A 20,094-nucleotide genomic window follows, 5' to 3' on the forward strand; every position below is an offset into this window, starting at 1 on the left:
GACTTACAGCTGTAATCGCAGCAAAAGGTGGCGCTACAAAGTATTAACTTAAGGGGGCTGAATAATTTTGCACGCCCAATTTTTCAGTTTTTTATTTGTTAAAAAAGTTTGAAATATCCAATAAATTTCGTTCCACTTCATGATTGTGTCCCACTTGTTGTTGATTCTTCACAAAAAATTACAGTTTTATATCTTTATGTTTGAAGCCTGAAATGTGGCAAAAGGTCGCAAAGTTCAAGGGGGCCGAATACTTTCGCAAGGCACTGTACAGTGGGTACGGAAAGTATTCAGACCCCCTTAAATTTTTCACTCTTTGTTATATTGCAGCCATATGCTACAATCATTTAAGTTCATTTTTTTCCTCATTAATGTACACACAGCACCCCATATTGACAGAAAAACACAGAATTTTTGACATTTTTGCAGATTTATTAAAAAAGAAAAACTGAAATATCACATGGTCATAAGTATTCAGACCCTTTGCTGTGACACTCATATATTTAACTTAGGTGCTGTCCATTTCTTGTGATCATCCCTGAGATGGTTCTACATCTTCATTTGAGTCCAGCTGTGTTTGATTATACTGATTGGGCGTGATTAGGAAAGCCACACACCTGTCTATATAAGACCCTACAGCTCACAGTGCATGTCAGAGCAAATGAGAATCATGAGGTCAAAGGAACTGCCTGAAGAGCTCAGAGACAGAATTGTGGCAAGGCACGGATCTGGCCAAGGTTACAAAAAAAATGTGCCTCCTCTTTCTTACCTCATCACCTTTGTGGATTTGTCCTCCTTCAGAATCGTGGAGAACGGTCAGGAGCGAGTGGAGGTGGAGGAGGATGGGCAGCTGCGGTCATTAACCATTGATGGTAGAGAGCAGCTGCTGCGACTCGAACACAAGTAAAGACCAAAACATCTTCTGCTGGAGAAGTGTTTTACCTCAGCACAAACAAACTTGAGCTTGAAATGGAAAAGAAAAAAATGTATTATTGGCTGGATGTACATATTTAGGTTGTGTTTATTTCCCCCTCATGTCCTCTACCTGCTGACTTTCATGTGTTAACCGACTATTCAAACCAGAAGATTTGGATGCAGACTTTTCTATGCATTTTGTTGGTGTGTTTCTGAATTGAAGCTGTCATTTTATTTTGGCTCGGGGTGGTGGTGGTGGTGGTGGTGGTGGTGTTTCAGTGTTTGGGACCACAGTGTCGTTCTGATATGTCCAGCACATACACTGTGTTCAGAACATAAAGCATGACTTTGCTTTTTTTTCATCTGAATAGTGTCGAAACTGTTAAATTTGACGTTTACGATAGGAATAATTGAGGCATCTTCCTGGGCTCCGTTTACTGCTTGGCTAACCGCTTTGTAGTAATTCCTTTCTTCTTTTTCTTTTTTTAAAATAAAATAAAGAATGCATTGCTGGTAGATGGTGGTATGCAATTTTATATGTTCTAATACCAATGTGTTTATTTAAATGTGCATGTACACCTGTTGATGTTGAGTCTTACTGTTAAAGCTGCATTATAATGCACAAATAAAGGAAGGCATTATGTAAATGATATGTGAATATAGAAGGAATTCTGTGTTCTTTGTAAACCAATAAATCAGTTTCATCCTGTTTTCAGGAGGCTGACATCCTGACTGGTCTCTGCTCTGTTTGTAGGAATTGGTTTCACCTGTCATGTATCGTGTCTGTGCTCACAGCCCACGTGTCCCTCTCCTGTTTCTTAGAAGTACGTCTTGAATCACAAGATAAACACTGTTTCACTAATGTAACACAATAATCTGAATGACAGTGAAATTAATAACTTTTGTTTTATGGCACATATTCCAAGCAGTCAGGACAATCAGTCGTTCAGCTGTACAGATGGAAGATGTTTGTGCTATGCAATGATGCCATAGTGAATTGCACTTTTCCAATCTATTATACAATCTGTTTGCTCACAATGATCTCAGTGTCCTAGGAAAAATGCCGTAGCTTGCTGCCTGCACGCTCCAGGAGAGGGCAGCATCTATTAAAAAAAAACAAACAAGTCTTAACATTTATGGAAGGAAACGTGCTATAAATTGTAAATGGTGGACAGGATAAAGCTCTACTTTAAGACCAATAATGATTTCCTCTCTTTTCTTTCAATTAATAAGAGAATTCCTCCCATGCCACTTTGCTGCCTGCGCGGTGCTGCTGATGACGGGGTCATTCTCTGAGCTTCAGTGTACTGTAACTGGAATATCAGTTTTACAGTCATCTGTATAAGGTGCCAAAGAGCTGGTGCACTCACACAACCCAGAGGTGTTCCTGATTTAATGCCAATCAAAACTGTCACTCACTGACTGAATTAATCTCTTCTTTCCCTGTTTATGGTTAGGGCGCCAGGATGGAAACACCATGCTGAAACTTTACTCATCCCATTTGACCTGGGGACAATCTAGGGACCTCTGGGAGCAGCTAGTGAGTGTGATAAGGCAGCATGTGGTCTGGGCTCTGCCTGTAACCCAGAGAGGTGGGTGGGTGGGTTGGTGTGAGTTACAGTAGCTTGTTAGGTTTCCGCATTCCAGTGGTGGAAGGTAACTATTTACTCAAGTACTGTATTTGAGTACAATTGTGAAGTATCTATACTTTACTTGAGTCTTTTCATTTTCTGCTACTTCATACTTTGATTTCAAGGCAAATGTACTTTTTACTCCACGACATTTAATTTATAAATTTAGCTACTAGTTACTTTTCAAAACCAGATTAATACAAATTACAGTATAATTTGTAAGACCTCATTCATCTGTGGTGGAAAACTCACAAGCTGCCCAGCAGCAATTCAAATTAAATGCATATAAACTGGGTACAACTACCCCCCCCCCTTACCAGCTACAACATTAAATATGATGTACAGAATAATGCATCAGTAATTATAATATGATATAGAGGAATGTGAAATGTGCCATTCTGCATCATGAGTACTTTTACTTGTAGTACTTTAAGTATGTTTTGATGCTAATACTTTTGTACATAAGTAACATTTTGAATGCAGAACCTTTACTTGTAACAGAGTATTTTTACACTGTTGTATTGCTACTTAAGTAAAGGATCTGAGTACTTCTTCCACTATTGCACACTGGTTTCATTCCAAATGACGTGTACGTAGTAACTATAGATTATTTAAACACGCAGTACGGTATGTATTGTATTACTTTTCTCAGTTACCAGAAACTTTTAGCATGACATTTTTCAGAGGTTTGTTTAATGATTACTAAATGATCTGTATAATCTGTACAAATAAAATACTGCCCATAGCTCCTTTTTTTTAGTAATTCAAATAATAAGAGGCAAATTTGCAAGCAAGTCTCCTACTAATAAACATATCAGCATTGTTCCAAATGGCAGCGGTAGGTTTTCATGGTCAAGCAGTCACATATGAGGGTCAAACTATCATGGGAATATTGCTTTTATGGCATCATGGGGAAACTGAGTTGCCCTTGGCAGAGGTTGCACTGTACCACTGAGACGAAGTGGGTTTGCAGCACTGCTATGTGGCAGACAAGAGCAGTGAATTTTGAAATTGTTGTCAGCTTTCAACTTAGAACGGTAGGGAAGCTTACACCTTTATCCTCCTGCTCTTTAGCATACACAACATGCATAGTGGGTCCCTGGCTGGAAGCTGGTCGGGGTGCTGCATGTCCATCTCTCTCCCCTTTATTTCCTGTCAGATCTCTTCTGTCTACACTATAATGAAACTATCAAATGATAGAGATAAAAACCACATATGTGACATCATAGATTGTATGTCTTTGGAGGTTCTGTGGGTAGAAACACTTTCAGAGCTCAGTTACATTGTGGGCTATAGCTCAGACTTGACAAGTGATTGTTCCATTACCTGGCACTGTGAGAAATCAGCCACTTAGACTGATGGGAGACTGAGAGTAGCACACAGGGCAGGCAGGGTGGTGGTGGGTGTTACAATAAAATCCACTTTGCACTGTAATTAAATGTATCATTGTTATGAATCACGAAGAGCAGGCCTCGCTACAGCTCACATGGGTTTTACTCAAAACTACACCAACATCATCTCATCTCTTCTGTACACCTTGTTGACGTTCATCCATCAGAATGACTGAAAACCTGAGGTGAACATGAACATTCTGCATCATGAGTACTTTTACTTGTAGTACTTTAAGTATGTTTTGATGCTAATACTTTTGTACATAAGTAACATTTTGAATGCAGAACCTTTACTTGTAACAGAGTATTTTTACACTGTTGTATTGCTACTTAAGTAAAGGATCTGAGTACTTCTTCCACTATTGCACACTGGTTTCATTCCAAATGACGTGTACGTAGTAACTATAGATTATTTAAACACGCAGTACGGTATGTATTGTATTACTTTTCTCAGTTACCAGAAACTTTTAGCATGACATTTTTCAGAGGTTTGTTTAATGATTACTAAATGATCTGTATAATCTGTACAAATAAAATACTGCCCATAGCTCCTTTTTTTTAGTAATTCAAATAATAAGAGGCAAATTTGCAAGCAAGTCTCCTACTAATAAACATATCAGCATTGTTCCAAATGGCAGCGGTAGGTTTTCATGGTCAAGCAGTCACATATGAGGGTCAAACTATCATGGGAATATTGCTTTTATGGCATCATGGGGAAACTGAGTTGCCCTTGGCAGAGGTTGCACTGTACCACTGAGACGAAGTGGGTTTGCAGCACTGCTATGTGGCAGACAAGAGCAGTGAATTTTGAAATTGTTGTCAGCTTTCAACTTAGAACGGTAGGGAAGCTTACACCTTTATCCTCCTGCTCTTTAGCATACACAACATGCATAGTGGGTCCCTGGCTGGAAGCTGGTCGGGGTGCTGCATGTCCATCTCTCTCCCCTTTATTTCCTGTCAGATCTCTTCTGTCTACACTATAATGAAACTATCAAATGATAGAGATAAAAACCACATATGTGACATCATAGATTGTATGTCTTTGGAGGTTCTGTGGGTAGAAACACTTTCAGAGCTCAGTTACATTGTGGGCTATAGCTCAGACTTGACAAGTGATTGTTCCATTACCTGGCACTGTGAGAAATCAGCCACTTAGACTGATGGGAGACTGAGAGTAGCACACAGGGCAGGCAGGGTGGTGGTGGGTGTTACAATAAAATCCACTTTGCACTGTAATTAAATGTATCATTGTTATGAATCACGAAGAGCAGGCCTCGCTACAGCTCACATGGGTTTTACTCAAAACTACACCAACATCATCTCATCTCTTCTGTACACCTTGTTGACGTTCATCCATCAGAATGACTGAAAACCTGAGGTGAACATGAACCTGCTGCCACCAGGGGGCGCTGAATAAGCACAGCACAATCGTTTAAATCCTCTGTGCGTAACAGTTCCTCACAGAGAGTTTGGAGCTCGATTCAGGGGATGCACAGAGTCAAACACAGAGTCAGGTGTGGGCGGGGCTGTGTTTGAGGTCTTTGAGTCAGCATCACTGATTGGAGTTCAGCATCATGGGCGGGGCTGTGTGCTGCGCTGTAATAGGGCAAAGCTGTGGAGCTACTACATATTCAGTTTTACACCTGGCGAGACATCATTTACATTTAACATTTAACATTTACATTTAGAGTTTGTCACATGCAGCTAAATGTGACAAAACTAGTGTAAGTGCTATTTTTACATTCCCATAGTAGTGTAGAGCTATGGCCTGATATATATTTGACATATCATTTATAATATAAATATATTGATACAGATACAGATCAGTACGTGATACAATAAAGGAATCAAAAAAACAAAACAAACCATAAGCCGATGTATTATTTTCCGACTAGCCTGTAGAAATACTACATATCAGAAGAAAATCAAGTCGAGACTGAGACCGTGAAGTTGTTGGAGAGATGTAATGATGACGCCCGATTCGTGTTGCGTGAGACTGAACACAAAAAGCGAACCTGGAGGATTTTGTCTTTGGCTTCAATGGATTTAGCCCACTGTCCCCCGAGGTCCTACGAAACGCTTGAAATTAACGAAAAAGAATAAAGTAAGGAAATAAAGAGGGGAGCAGTTCAGGCGGAAGCGGCAGGTCTGGAGCTGCGCTCAGCGCCGAGCGCGTCAATCCAATTATACCCACCATCTCTCTCTGTTTCTCTCTCTCTCTCTCCCTCCCTCTCTCTCTGTCTGCCTCTCTCTCTCTCTCCCTCCCTCTCTCTCTCCCTCTTTCTCTCTCTCTCCCTCTCTCTTATCCTTTCATCCGGTCTTTCCCGGGGCCGGTAGCTCTCCGTGCAAACCGGTTCACGCTTCTCTCTCTATATCTGCTTGTTTCCATATAGATCTCAGCGCTGCACTCACACTTCCCGGGACATTCACTCACTTGTCTCGTTATTTATTTATTTGTTAGTTCGTTTATTTATTTATTTATTGCCAGAATGTGGCTCTCCAGCGGTCTGTGCGCTCTCGGGAGGCTTTGCGAATCAGCGGCGGGAGGGCAGGCGAAGCAGCAGGGATAACTACCTGGCTGTTATGGTCGGAGCTCCTGGAAAAACAGGGCTTCTGAATTTCTGAAATGTCAACAACTTCTACAGAGGTGGGCTGAACGGAGGTTTTTTTTTTTCACCTAACATGTTATAACTGTGTTATTTGTACTGTATATAGGCGTCTACCTCAGACTACTTTGCAAACTTGGTGTGGACTCCTGGACTCAAAATCACGGTTTAACTCCGAGGTTTTATTTTTTTTAATCTCTTGACAGAATTACAAGTGAATGCTGTCATTCTGGAATCTAGTTCTGTCCAGGATTCATCTGAATGCTGCCACTGAACCCTGAGTCTGTCAGTGGAATCTCTCTGATTTAATAAAGAAACGGGATAAAAGAAGAAAGTCAGCTCTTTAATTTCTTACACACCTGAATCTTGGTGGTTTATAAACCCAGTATATGAACTTTAAAGTCTTTTTTTTTAATTTATGGTGTAAATGATATTAACTGTAGTCCTAATTTATTTTGGAGGGGAGGACCGATTTTTGGCTGTGACGTAGCAGCTCGCTTCCTGACGTTTCCGTGTGTCCCATGAGTGTCCCAGGAGAAGATGGGCTATAATTAACTCGGCTGATTTGAGCCAGGGGAAAGGAAGCATAAAGCCACTACTGGGATTTGTGGAACTCGATTACACAATCAGATAAAGGTCATGCAGTCTGAGGACTTCTAATGACAACATAAGCCTTTACAGACCAACAGGAGAAAAAAAAGAAAAGCATGCAGTTTAGATTCCATTCATTCCCTGGGAGTGGATTCAAACTGATATTCATTACATAAGAAAACCTGTTGAAAGATATACAGTTTCATTATTAAGCCATGTCATGACAGGGTTCTTAGTTGTCCTAGGTTTTGCTGAGTTGCCTGATATCTCCAATATTTTCACCCAGATGTGGCTGTATAATGGATCTCCACTATCAATACTTTAGACTTGCTCATTTGATTTAGGGCCAAATTCTGCTGTGCATCTCCTACTCACTGAACCAAAAATAATTTACTGTCTGGCAACCTCAGCGAATTCTAAATGCCTGTATCTAATATGAAAAAACAAAACATGTCTATTATGGGCTGTTGTAATACAGATTGTTTTTTATCGTTACACATTTTATATTACTGTTCTGTGTTTTCCCCAACCAACTATAGTATAGATGAAAAGTTATGAGATGTTTATTAAAATATGCAGACAAACCTCTGAACAATACGTGCACTCTCTGAACATGCAGGTTATGTATAACTAATAATATTTCAGTGGATTAGTATATTGGACCTGCTGCATGCTGCCCACCCCCTGGCTCTGTCCCAGATTAACCTGAAAGGGACCCGTGGGGCAAAAATGAAATGGTTGGCCTCTATTTACACTTCCTTCCTCCGCCTTGCTCTGCACTTGTGTCTACTGTAGTATAGTACACATTGAATCACAAAAAGTTTTGATAATGTATTTTGGGGGAAGATGTAAGTCACTGTAGCCAAAATAATGACTTGTAATGCACAAAGAGGTGGCTAGGAGGAGTGGAGGGGTGGATTAGTATGGACCTAGTGATTCATGTGTTTCTCAGGAGCCCCAATGATTTGATGCAGCTATGATGAAAAAGGGATGACAGTAAAACATAATGTCTCATTTTGGAGAATGATGTCATATCATTTACTCTGGTGTGATGTTGTTTTCCCAGCCATGGATCTAACCAGGAGTTTAGTTCTCTAAACATCCAGCTGAGCTTGGTGGGCCTGGGTATTCTTCCCTCTACCGACTTCCACCATCATCTCACTGAGCCTCACAAGCTTCAGAAACCCCCACATACCACTACAACCTCAGTCGGACCCAGCCCCACAGGGGAGCCAGCACACACTCAGAGCAACCATGACAGACAGAGCGAGTTTCAGCACAGCCAAAGTCAACCCTTGCCCCGCCACAGCACCTGTGCTCCCGCCGGAACCCATTGACATCATCCGCACCAAGGCCCGCTCCCGGCGGGTCAGGATCAACGTTGGAGGTCTCACGCATGAAGTCCTGTGGAGAACACTGGACCGGCTGCCCAGAACCCGTCTGGGACGGTTAAGAGACTGCAATACTCACGACTCATTGCTGGAGATTTGCGATGACTACAGCCTCACTGAGAACGAGTATTTCTTTGACCGGCACCCGGTGGCCTTCTCCTCCATCCTCAACTTCTACAGAACAGGGAAGCTGCACATGATGGAGGAGATGTGTGCCCTGTCCTTTGGCCAGGAGCTTGACTACTGGGGCATCGATGAAATCTACCTGGAGTCATGTTGCCAGGCGCGGTACCACCAGAAGAAGGAGCAGATGAATGAAGAGCTGAGGAGGGAGGCGGAGACACTGAGGGAGAAGGAAGGAGAGGAGGAGGACCAGGGCTGCTGTCCCGACAAACGACAGAAGCTCTGGGATCTACTGGAGAAGCCCAGCTCCTCTGTGGCTGCAAAGGTAACAACAGCTACACACAGTCTTGGTAAAGGGAAATTCCCTTGTTAAATAGAGTCCCATCATATGATCCTTTGGTATAAGAATTAAAGTTTCTCACCCAGTTTCCTTTCAGGTCACCAGGAGGCTTGATAAAACTCCCCAAGTGCCTGTGGCTCAGGCTAGGTTGGAACCATTTAGTGGCTCATAGTGCTTGTTCTGTGGTTCATGGAGATGAGCTCCATGCTCAGTGACAGCCCACCCGTTTTACACACCAGTCAGTTTACTACTCAGCCTGTGAAAACAGTTGTGTAATGTCCTGTGTGTGTCTGGAGGAGCTTAGTCAATGCTGAAAAAAATAACTCCACTTGGCTTAAGAGACCACAAATATATACGTAAACATTACAACCTGCAGGTGTGACATTTGCTACTGATTTGCATTATGGGACATGTAGGAGCCTGAATTTGACACATACCAGAGACTAGAAGTGAGGATATTCTCTTTTTTATTTACTTATTTTTGTTTTGTTTTGTTTTGACAGTAGAAAGAAAACTCAAACCAACAATTATGAAATTACTGGTCATACACCCCGAACCCCCAGGCCACCAAGCTGTGACTGTTGCTCTCTTCTATCTGTCCCTTGTGCATCTCTTACCTTCATTAAAGTGCAGTACTAAATAACTGAAGCAAAGACACATGTTCACACTGACAGAAGTGACATCATAAGAACATCTTTAAGTGTTGTATACTGTTCTATGTCATGCTACAGGACTGTGTGTCAGAGTAATTTACTCTAATGTGGCCCACTTTGATCCTTAGATTTTCTGTTAACTCTGTACTCTGACAAATAAAACATTTCATCATGGAATAAAAGAAAACACAGCAGCTGCAGCAGCAGCAGTTACTAGGGTCTCCTCTAATTGACTGGAGTAATATCACATCAGAATTCCAAGACAGAATACAGACTTCATCATTTCCCACCAATATGTAGGGTTTTGTTATTTGTTGTGTATTGAACCCACAGTCGAGATGAATCAGCCAACTGAGGTCTTCTGCTCTTCTCTGACTAGCTCTGTGATTAGCAGCCTTGTGTAGAAACATCAGGCGCCATTCGGGAGCTATCAGGACCATAATGCAATTAGTGGCAGATAGTCTTAGTTTTATTTGTCCGGATTGGGAGATATCTGTCTCTGTTTCTGCAATGAATGGGATTTAGCTGGCCAGGCTCGGGGCGTTGAACAAATACATTTTCACCAGAAGCAGCGTCCCTGTTATGGCCTCACTGCATCAGCAGTGCGAACGGGGAGGGCTGTGTATTATCCAGGGTTTTTGGTGATTTAGGTGATTGTTGTTGATCCAGGTGTACGACAAAGAAAGACAGAGCCCACATATTTGTGTGGAGATACAGATTCTGGCCAAGCTCCCACCATTGCTTTAAGACAGACCAGATTTAATTGTGTTTTGGACGTGTAAAGGTGTGAGTGCTTCTTCAAAATCCAAAAAGTTCATATCAGAAAAAAGGAATGCACATGTTTTTTCTGCAACATCTGTATAGTTTCCATAGTTTTGGGGATAAGTTAAAGTATTATCATGAGGACAAAGACTTAGATGTGGTCAGAGATTTTTTTGCATCTGGCATGTTTTGCTTTTGGATTTCCAAGAGCTAAGCTTTGTGTGTGTGTGTGTTTCATGCTGCACATTGGCTAAGCTTTGTGTAGTAGTAGTACACACTGCAAGCTTAAAACAGTCATTTAGCAGTTTGTTTACCACAGTGAGCTTACACTGCTTGTTTTATTGTCTGCAGCAGAACAGGCAGATAGACAGCTCCTAAAACACAACCCTAAGCAGAGCGTTACTCTGTTACTAATGAACTGACGACACTGAATATTTACTGCTAAATATACTATTGAAGATAAAAATGCATATTACCAAAATGAGTATAAGTGTGGCCATGTTCCCTGGATCAAATTGGACCTTTTCAATTTATGAATCATCAAAATAAAAAGAGGAGAGGAGTCCTATAGTGAGATGGCATGGAATCAGCTGAGCATGAGCAAAAACAAAAGCAGCCCAGCCTCTCAGGGAATTACATTCATATTGGATGAGTGTGCAGCACATGATTTAATGATGATGCTCAGTGTCACTGCAGGAAGTTGTTCCTTGTGTGTAGGAGGTAAAACAATAGCATGCTGAGATCAGTGCGGCTGATGTGCATTGAGATGTGATAATTTGCCTCCTGCCTGTTTTGTTTTTATTAGATTTAGGGAATGGGTTTGGAAAATGTAATTTAATGAAAACTGTGCAGCAACATAAATAATTAGTTTTGTGTTCAATTCATGAATTCATCACACAGGACCCGATTATCTTTAGATCTCAGGTCTGGGGTGCAGTGATCGAATGAACACAAATGTGCCCAGCATGGAAGTTGGAAATCTGTGTGACACTGATGTGATCTTACTAGCTGACAGAACAGAGCTGATTTATCTGTGGCCACATTTACATCATTTCAGTCAGAGGGATAGCGGCGACCACTTAGAGCAAATGGTTTTACAGTTAGACTTGGTGGGAAAAGCTGGACTGTTTGAGGAGACCTCAATGAATCTGAGCATCAAGAAGGAATTTGTCAGAGAACGGATTCCCCATTTAACAAGCTTACATGAATATTAAAGGTGCAGTGTGTAAGATCTAGAAGGATTTATTATCAGAAATGGATAATAAGGATAAGAATAAGAATAATCACCTTTATTGGCCAAGGAATTTGTTTCCGGTACAGAACCAGCTATATATGCATATTTATGGTTTCATTAATGTATAATCACCAGAAAATAAGAATCACTGCATTTTCTTTAGCTTAGAATGAGCCTTTTATATCTACATAGGAGCGGGTCCCCTATCATGGAGGCCATGTTTTTTACAGTAGCCCAGAACGTACAAACCACATACTGGCTCTAAAGCATGAATTTCTTGTATTCATGTTGAAGTAGCAGCTTGGATTTGAAATAATGATTCAGAGACCCTTGGAAGATAAAGAAGTAACATTAGAAACAAGAGGAAGCATTGTCGTGAGTTTAACAACTATAATTTGAAGAAATGGAGGATCATAGTTATACTTTAACACAGGAAAAAGGAAAACAGCTTGAATCAACAAAGAAACAAAGACATGAGGAAATGGGATAAGCGACAGCACACGACGAGGATAAACAGTGGTGTGGCTTTTCCCAGATGGAAACCTTGAAGAAGGACAAATGTTTCCAGAATGATGCCAAAGTTGCCTGTTTTCTCCTGGACAGGTAATTTAGTCTAACAAGTAAAATTGCCCTAAGTGCAGGTTTTAGTGTGTTAGCTTCAACTAGAACATGGCTAGTGCTGGATAACCCACTGTGGTCATGTGAGCTGCCATTAGCTTTTGATTGGTCTCCAGCCTCATCGTTGGATGTCACTGGATCTCACACACTGCACCATCCATCCATTATACAGCTGTGACTACTTGTTAGGTTATAATGGCCACACCGTGCACCTGCATGAATGTGGCTGGATGTTACTAACCATAGAGCTTTTACCTTTGTAGATATCGTTGTTGTTTTAGCCCTTATTGTCTTTGTAATATCATTTAGTTGATTGATATCAAATTGGTTTCCATTCTGTCCATGCAGACGTGAGTAACATTACTTTTGGGTACACTCTGAAAATTTACTTACAGAGAAATGTCTGTGTGGTAGGAGTGCAATTATATGGAGATGACTATCCCGGTTATGATCTCATTCAACATATGGCATTTACATGGAACACAGAAAACTCCATTATATTCTACATTATATTCAGAGGTGTTCCTAATATTCTGACTCTCTCATGTATGTAGCTGGGGAGGACAAAAATATAGAGACGCCTCTGGGATTCTAAAATCAGGATATGATGTTTGCATGAGTAAATACAAAAACAGGGATGTGTGTGTTTCCCACAGAGGCACAAATCCAGACGTCATCAGTGATACCACCAAGCAGTATTGTGTGAATGAGCTATGTTGTCAGGAATCAATGAGAACACAGTTGTTTTTTGTCACTGACAAGGTTACTGCTAATTTCCCAGAGTGACTTTCAGTGCAACATTACTGTCCCCTCTGACTGGACAGGATCAATGAAGATATATCATTGTATTTTCAGGCTGCCCAGCGTTTACTAGCCAGTTGTCTTATTAGTTAGTGTAAATATGTGTTTCTGATTGGTTGACAGGTGTCTGTCAGGACAATTCAGCGTGGGGTAACCAAAACAACAACTGTTTTGCTTTATGCAATGCTACCAGTTGATGGCGATACCCACAGCTTAAACATATTACAATCAGATGTTAACAATGAATACAAATGTAAAGGGTGATGTTGTTAAAACAACAATGCACAAAGACAATGTAGAGGCGTCATTCCACAGTTGTTGCATTGTTGAGTTGTCTGAACAGGTTTGTCCTGCCTAACTAACATAACTGTCATGGACATAGAGACAATGTTGGTTGAAAACACAAACAAACCATACAAATTAAATCAAATTACTTTTTACATTTTTCTGTAGGCAATGTGAATGAGATCTTCATTTCGCCATTTCACTCAAAGACTCTTCAAAATAAGCATCACCACTAAAACACGATGGTGTCCATTAGAAATGACAGTGATTTCCCCTGTGGGAGTGGGCCAGGCTGTGTCATATGTCTGAAGCTTTGTGCTACATGATGTTGTTGACCTTTACCCCCACACACTGTAAAAACACCAACATACAGTCATATACATTATATTTGCCAACCGAGTGTGTCCTGCAATCTTGACCATTTGCCTGTGAGTCATTACACAACGACCAAGTTGTGTTTACCTTTTCTTTATCTGTAGAATACAGAAAAAAAATTAGGATTTCACTTCATGCTTCATTTATACCCACCTAGGCTACAGTGGACAATGGCCTTAACAGTTACCACTTTCAGGCCTTGTACTGTAATTCGCAGCTCCCACTGAATGCAAGTTCTACTGTACCAAGACAGCAAAAGTTCTATTAATGAGATCAGCTCATGAGAGCTCAAACCTGATACTGCAGTACTTTTACTCATGGTAGAATGAACATCATTAGCAACTAAGATTATTCTTGAACTGAAAAATCCAAATGGGACTTTCAACAGTGATATTATAACAAAGAGTACATTAACGCTAGTAAACTCCTAAACTGGACAAGTTAAATATTCTAAGTGTAAATTTTTATTTTGTTTTTATTTTGGGTTTTCTCAACATCTTCATTTTTATTTTGTAGATTAGCTCATCTTTCCAATTTACACAGCTTGACAAATGGTCTCTGGCTGTGCAATTGTTTGCGTATGCTGAGAAGCAGCACATGGCTCCAGAGACACTTCGGGAGTGTGTGTTTTCCTGCACTGAACAGCTGTGTACCATGTTGACAGCTGGAGTTGTCTGATATGTTTCTGTTTTTGATAAAGAAGCCACAGTGTCTGGCAACATGACTAATAATAAGAGAGTTCAATATATGACATGTTTGATGTAATATGGAACATGGCATGGGCATGTACACGTAAGTAGATTCTTCTTCATGATAAAAGTGCAGCGTACAGGTAGTTGGCCTCGGAGGGACCATGTGACCATGCTGGAAGTGTAGAGTCAGCAGGAGGGAAGCTGCTTAGGCCGCTCTGCACTGACACTTGCTGTGTGTCGCTCTGTGACATTGGCGGTGCAGCTCAGCTCTTATCCAATAAGAAAACCTCTTCCTGGTGACATACAGCTCAGTGCTACTGCAGGTTGCAACAGAAGCATTACCTAGGCATTTGGAAATCATAGTGCAGTATGTGTTCAGAAGCACACACACACACACACAGTTCAGAGTCTAGACGGACGACTATTCATAACCGATTTGAGTTTTATTAGATAAGTATTAAATGTTTGAATAATAGAGATTAGTTTCAAACACTTTGCATAATCTGTGTGATCTTCTTATTTTTGGCTCTGATTATAATTTTGGTGTTATTTTTTACATGTCTTTTGTAGTGAGGGACACACAAACAGTGCTGCTTGTTTCTTTTCTCTTCTGAAACAGACTATCAGATGTATTTAATGCTTCAGCTTATACAGTTATTTTCAGTAATGTCACAACTGGGCAAAGCAACATTATACAGCATAAGGTAAACACATACTATATGTTTCATCCTGTACACTGTGTTTTTTTTTTGTGAGTGAGTTTGTGTGGAACCAACAGTGAATTGTGGCAGCACAGCTACATGGCCACCTAATCATAGTGAACACATACTCAGTGAATGACTAAGGAGTATGGCCTAATCCCCTTTAATGTACTTCTAATAGAGCTGCTGCTGCTGCAAGTACTGTGGACTGCGGTAACTGTTGGCAGGTTGGATAGCCTGTCCTATCCACCGTCTGACCTGCTGACAGGACAAAGGTGGGGCAGAGGGCAGGCCTGTCGGCTGAAGACCTTACCTTATCTGTAATTAAGAACACGATGCAATAAAATATATTTTCCAATGATAATATAACTTTTAACCAATGCAAAAAGGGTCCAGACAGACTGCACCCGTCTATCGAGCGGCCAGTCGTACCGTGATCAGACAGACATCTTAAACCATTTATTCATAAAATGTGGTTCATATTATCATGGCTCAAAACATAACATACATCGATCAGATAAAATGAGGCAGTCCTAAAAAATAACATCATCTGTCTGTTTTCCACATCCTGAGCTTGATAACCTTGATCTTTAATACTTCTTGCATACTCACAGTAATGATGAGGCTCTTATGTACATACAAACCCCCTTCAGCCAATCAGAATCCAGTGTTTTCTGTTATAACTGTGGCTGTAACTGAAACACAGTCCACCAAATAAAGGAGTGGCTGCCAGAACAAAAGAACCTGTAATTTGGGAAAAAAAATCTTGTGTTGCTTTCACTGTACATACCATATGCTGCCCAATGAAGGACAGTCTCCACACTGTCTCTCTGATGAACCACTGGTCCACCACTGGTCCACAGCTGGCACACAGTCTTGCTCCACCCTCCATCTAGAGCTCCAGGCTTTTAAAGTGTTGTTTCTCGTTTGTGAACCACTTTATGCCAGAGGTGAAAAGATGGCCTGCAGCTGATAAGGGAAGGTTTGTTACCAGAAATGGTTGTGAGGAGTGTGCACAAACAGGATGGCTCTCTTCACAGTCAGTGGCTTGTGAGCAGACCTGTGGATGTGTTTATCCAGGTTTCTGCTATTTTCCATGCTTGGTGAAGATGAGGTTTATAAGTTAAACATATATCCGAAACAGGGTCCAAGCTTTATATTTCTATTTTAATTATATTTGCTCTTTGTTCAACAAAAATCAGTATATCCATTTTTCTTAGACAAAATTCTTCTTGGAACAAACCAAACCTTATTTTTATACATTCGGAGACCTTTTCTAGTGTCACCCAGGATCTTCAGTGTGGACGTCTGTGAACAGAGTGACTCTACTAAATGTGTCTTTATAGCAGAGGGCATTAGGGCAACCAGATGAGCCAGCAGTCAAGCTGGGAACAAGCTGGACTGTCTTATCTAAAGCACTTATATGCAGGTTCAAATGACAGGGAATATTAAAGTTATTAGTAAGTCTGGTTGTTATAATGTCCATGAGATTTTGGAAAGCTTCTTCCTGACTTTGTGCTATTATTAGATTTTTGCATACACAGTGGATGGATTTTAATCTTTCTGGTGTGTTTGCCTACATTACATTGTCATTTCCACACAAGTAGATTATATAATATGGTACATTATGGGATTAGTATGACTGTCTGACTTTCTTGTCTTATTAAACTGGAGCAATGTTGCAGTGAGATTAGGCTGAGAATCTAGCATCAAACTTACTTTAAAAAGTATTTTTACATTACCTTTTTAAATCACTACTGTAGTTTTGTACACACAGGTTTTTCAGTGTTGGCCTACATTCCTGTTGTGCAGTTCTTTGGTTTCCCTGGTGGTTTTCTGCCTATTTCATCCATTCTTGCAGTGAATTGCATTTACTTCCCAGCATCCATTCTTGCAGTGAATTGCATTTACAAGGAATAATCCAGAGCAAACAGTGTGGTTAAAGAAAAATAATATATAATATAATGATGGTTGCTCCCACTGAGTTATTTTTATAACACCCAAACAGTCTAAAATAAACAGTGTTCCTTCATAGGATTACGTTTTGCATTATGCGCCTTAATCGAAATCTCTTTGTTGATTTACTAATTGGTAATCATTTCTTCACTTGCATGAGTTTTAAAATTCATTGTGAAATCCTGAGTCAAAGTCAACAATGAGTCACTGGTTGTGTTTGTGGAAAGTGTCTCATTCAGTATTGTACAGGCAGCATGTTTTCATAGACAGCAGGAAGACGCTAAGTGGCTATTCAGGTCTATACTGGTCCTGTGCCTTCAGAGAGCAGCAGCAGAATGATGCGAATACACTAATGTACTGTAGCCATCCAATACAGAATGCTTTGATTCAAATGAGAGTGATTTATCACTGCATTAGGAAAGAGGCTGATCCAGAGTGGTTTGTTGTCTACCGTGAAGTTCATCCTGTTGTCTGTGATTCTTTTATTGACAAATGTGTCCATGTTAGGCTGCTCAGTGTGTGTGAGTGTAGCACAGCTTACAAGCTGCCAGGCTGTTGATTTGGCTTGTTTGTTTGTTCACTACTTTATTTGTCTTCAGTTTACAGGAGACATAAGTGATATTTCCTGCAAATGATTAATAATGATGTTGTTAAAGGGTGCCTGTGCAGACGCGATCATGGTTTGTTTTTTCAAAGGAGAGCACATACACATTCATTCTGACTGACCTTTTGTCATCTATCATGTCAGCTTCGGTGTCACAGTGGTACAGAATTAGCAATGTTGGGGAAGCTACTTTGAAAACAGCTTTGCAAGCTGCCAATTACTTCACACTGGAAGACACTGAACTACGGCAAAGCTACTCTAGGGAGAAATCTTGGTTAATTAAAGTCACTTAGAAAAAGTAGTTCAAACCACTGTACAAAAAATGATCAAACAACTTCAACTTGCACCTTTTTTTAGACCGTATAATTAGCTTGAACACTGGTGTCAATAATGGGCCTATCAAAGCAAAACCTCTCATTTATATGAGGCATGAGCAGTCTGTAAAAGTTCATATTCAACAGGCGGTTCCCCATTGGTAAAACAAGACAAAAAAAAAAATCATTCTTTTCCTTTTATGGTCTGTATGGAATGTAGTTGAACTACCAGCAAGCTACTCTAAAATGTAATTAAACTAACGAGCTCACTGCTCCCTAATACTGAGAATTACATACAGTACTAATAAACTTAATAAACAACTTCAAAAAAGAAAATTCTTTCAATCTTGTAAATGTGGTCTCCTGCGGAAGAGGAGGGAGTCACTGAGTCACAGCTAAGTCAGTGTGAGTCAGTGGGTCACAGCTGCCTTTGTGTGCAAGTAAAAAAGCCTTGTTCCAATGACCCTCAGCAGCTATGGCACTGTATGTGCACTTGTTCCAGCGTTGCGCTGTACGATATAAGGCCACTGAATGTCTTTGACACAGGCTTAGGGACCTATCAAGCTGCAGTCTGACTCTGAGGATGAGCTGAACATCTGATGGAGTTCCTGATGGAGTAAACTGATCTTATGCTGAGCAGTCCCTGCTCATTTCTCAGCATCCCTACCTTCCTCCTGTAACGTTAGCACATATCTCTTCTCAGTTAAAGCAGGACCACATTAATGTGCTATTGCAGTGTAGAATGAATAAATTTGCAATTTGCTTGCCATGCAACTTACCACCTTTTTTGTATTATTTAGTAATATATTGCTGCAATGCTTAAAAATTGCTATTTCTATAAGTGCTTTGCTGAAAGAACACACTACACAACACATAAATAGTTCCACTAAGGGCTGGTTTGTTGAGATTTTAATTCTCAGTGCTCTGAATTGAATTAGTTTATGCAGAAAAGGTTGGTGATTGGTGCAAACAACCAAATGCCTTCCTTTGACCAAGAGAGCTTGCTGTTGTGGGCAGTGGTGGCCTTAAGTTTTAAAGAAGCCAGTTTGTGGTGGAAGGGTTGCAGGTTCAGTCCCCGGGCTTGCAGGATTAAATGTGGGTGAGTTAACAGCACTGTGGTGCCATTGAGCTGCTCCACTGGCCAGCAGGTCAGATTGGGCTTGAACTGGGCAGCTTGAATATGAACAGAATATTCCTAAAGAAAGAGAGGTGGCCTGTCAGTGGACAGTGATAATATGAGAGACTATCTGGTATGACTACACTGAGTTTTTACGGTGTTCTGAGCTATGGTTCCATGAGCATGAGGCTAAATATGGAAACAGGTCCAATCACTGTCACTCACTCTTGATTGATTCAAACTACTTTGGTGTGATTGGAAGGTGAATGCTGTGAAGGAGCTGCACAGTGATCAAATTGGGTTGTAGTCAACATGGAATTTTACAGAGTCATCTGATGCAACTTCTGGACCTATGGTAGACCAGAAGCTTCATCAGGTCCAGTTCCTGTTATGCCATCAGCATGTTTGACCCCCGAGGTCCAGTTTGTTTAACTAGTGTAATGCCCGGGCATGGTTCAGTGTATCAGTTGGACTTGGGCACTATACAAATAGTGTAACCGTGCCTGAGCATGGAACTCAAGTGCTACGTGCTATGCAAGAGGCTTCTCTTCAGTTTCCCTCTGGTGACGTAGGTGTGTTCCAGCCCAGACTGTTTCCAGTGCAGTGTGAGTTCAGGCCAGCAGGGGAGTGGGCAGTACCGATGTGAATACGCCCCATTTTACCCAAGCAGCCTTTCCTGTTTAATGATTCCTATTGTTTTCATCAGACAGTCGTGTTTTCAGGTTGGCCTCAAGTACACTGTTTCATTATGGTAGTGATGGCTTTTGTGTTGCAGTTAAACCTGGGGATGCTTCTGCTGTAGACTATGACATCCTTAGGTTCAAGGTTCAAGGGTTTTATTGTCAATTCACTATATGTGCAGGACATACAGAAAATCGAAATACTGTTTCTCTCTCACCTAGTGTTGTGTGCCATAACATTTAGGAACTAAAATAAAGTAGAATAAAAAATAGAATAAGAACTGCATTAATGCAATTAGGCTAAATCTAAACAGTAC

At 40.7% G+C, this 20,094-nt stretch overlaps 2 protein-coding genes across 3 annotated transcripts in view; both read left to right on the top strand.

Annotated features, from left to right (window-relative positions):
• The window catches only part of LOC109951158 (dnaJ homolog subfamily B member 6-like), a 9,623-nt gene extending 8,061 nt beyond the window's left edge, over positions 1-1,562 (top strand). The window contains exon 9 of the mRNA XM_020585472.1: positions 799-1,562. Within this exon, the coding sequence (XP_020441128.1) occupies positions 799-904 (106 nt within the window). The 3' untranslated portion in view covers positions 905-1,562. The remainder of the gene's footprint in view (positions 1-798) is intronic.
• Positions 1,563-1,638: 76 nt separating this feature from the next.
• The window catches only part of kcnb2a (potassium voltage-gated channel subfamily B member 2a), a 30,037-nt gene continuing 11,581 nt past the window's right edge, over positions 1,639-20,094 (top strand). Inside the window, exons 1-4 of one of the 2 annotated variants that reach the window (XM_020585470.1) lie at positions 1,639-1,736; positions 2,146-2,258; positions 2,370-2,452; positions 8,198-8,970. In XM_020585470.1, the coding sequence (XP_020441126.1) occupies positions 8,386-8,970 (585 nt within the window). In that variant the 5' untranslated portion in view covers positions 1,639-1,736; positions 2,146-2,258; positions 2,370-2,452; positions 8,198-8,385. Of the gene's footprint in view, positions 1,737-2,145; positions 2,259-2,369; positions 2,453-6,291; positions 6,582-8,197; positions 8,971-20,094 lie in introns of those variants that run through there. The other variant, XM_020585471.1, reaches the window with a different exon arrangement.

This window comes from Monopterus albus, unplaced genomic scaffold (genome assembly GCF_001952655.1).
Source record: "Monopterus albus unplaced genomic scaffold, M_albus_1.0 scaffold367.1, whole genome shotgun sequence".
NCBI lineage: Eukaryota > Metazoa > Chordata > Actinopteri > Synbranchiformes > Synbranchidae > Monopterus > Monopterus albus.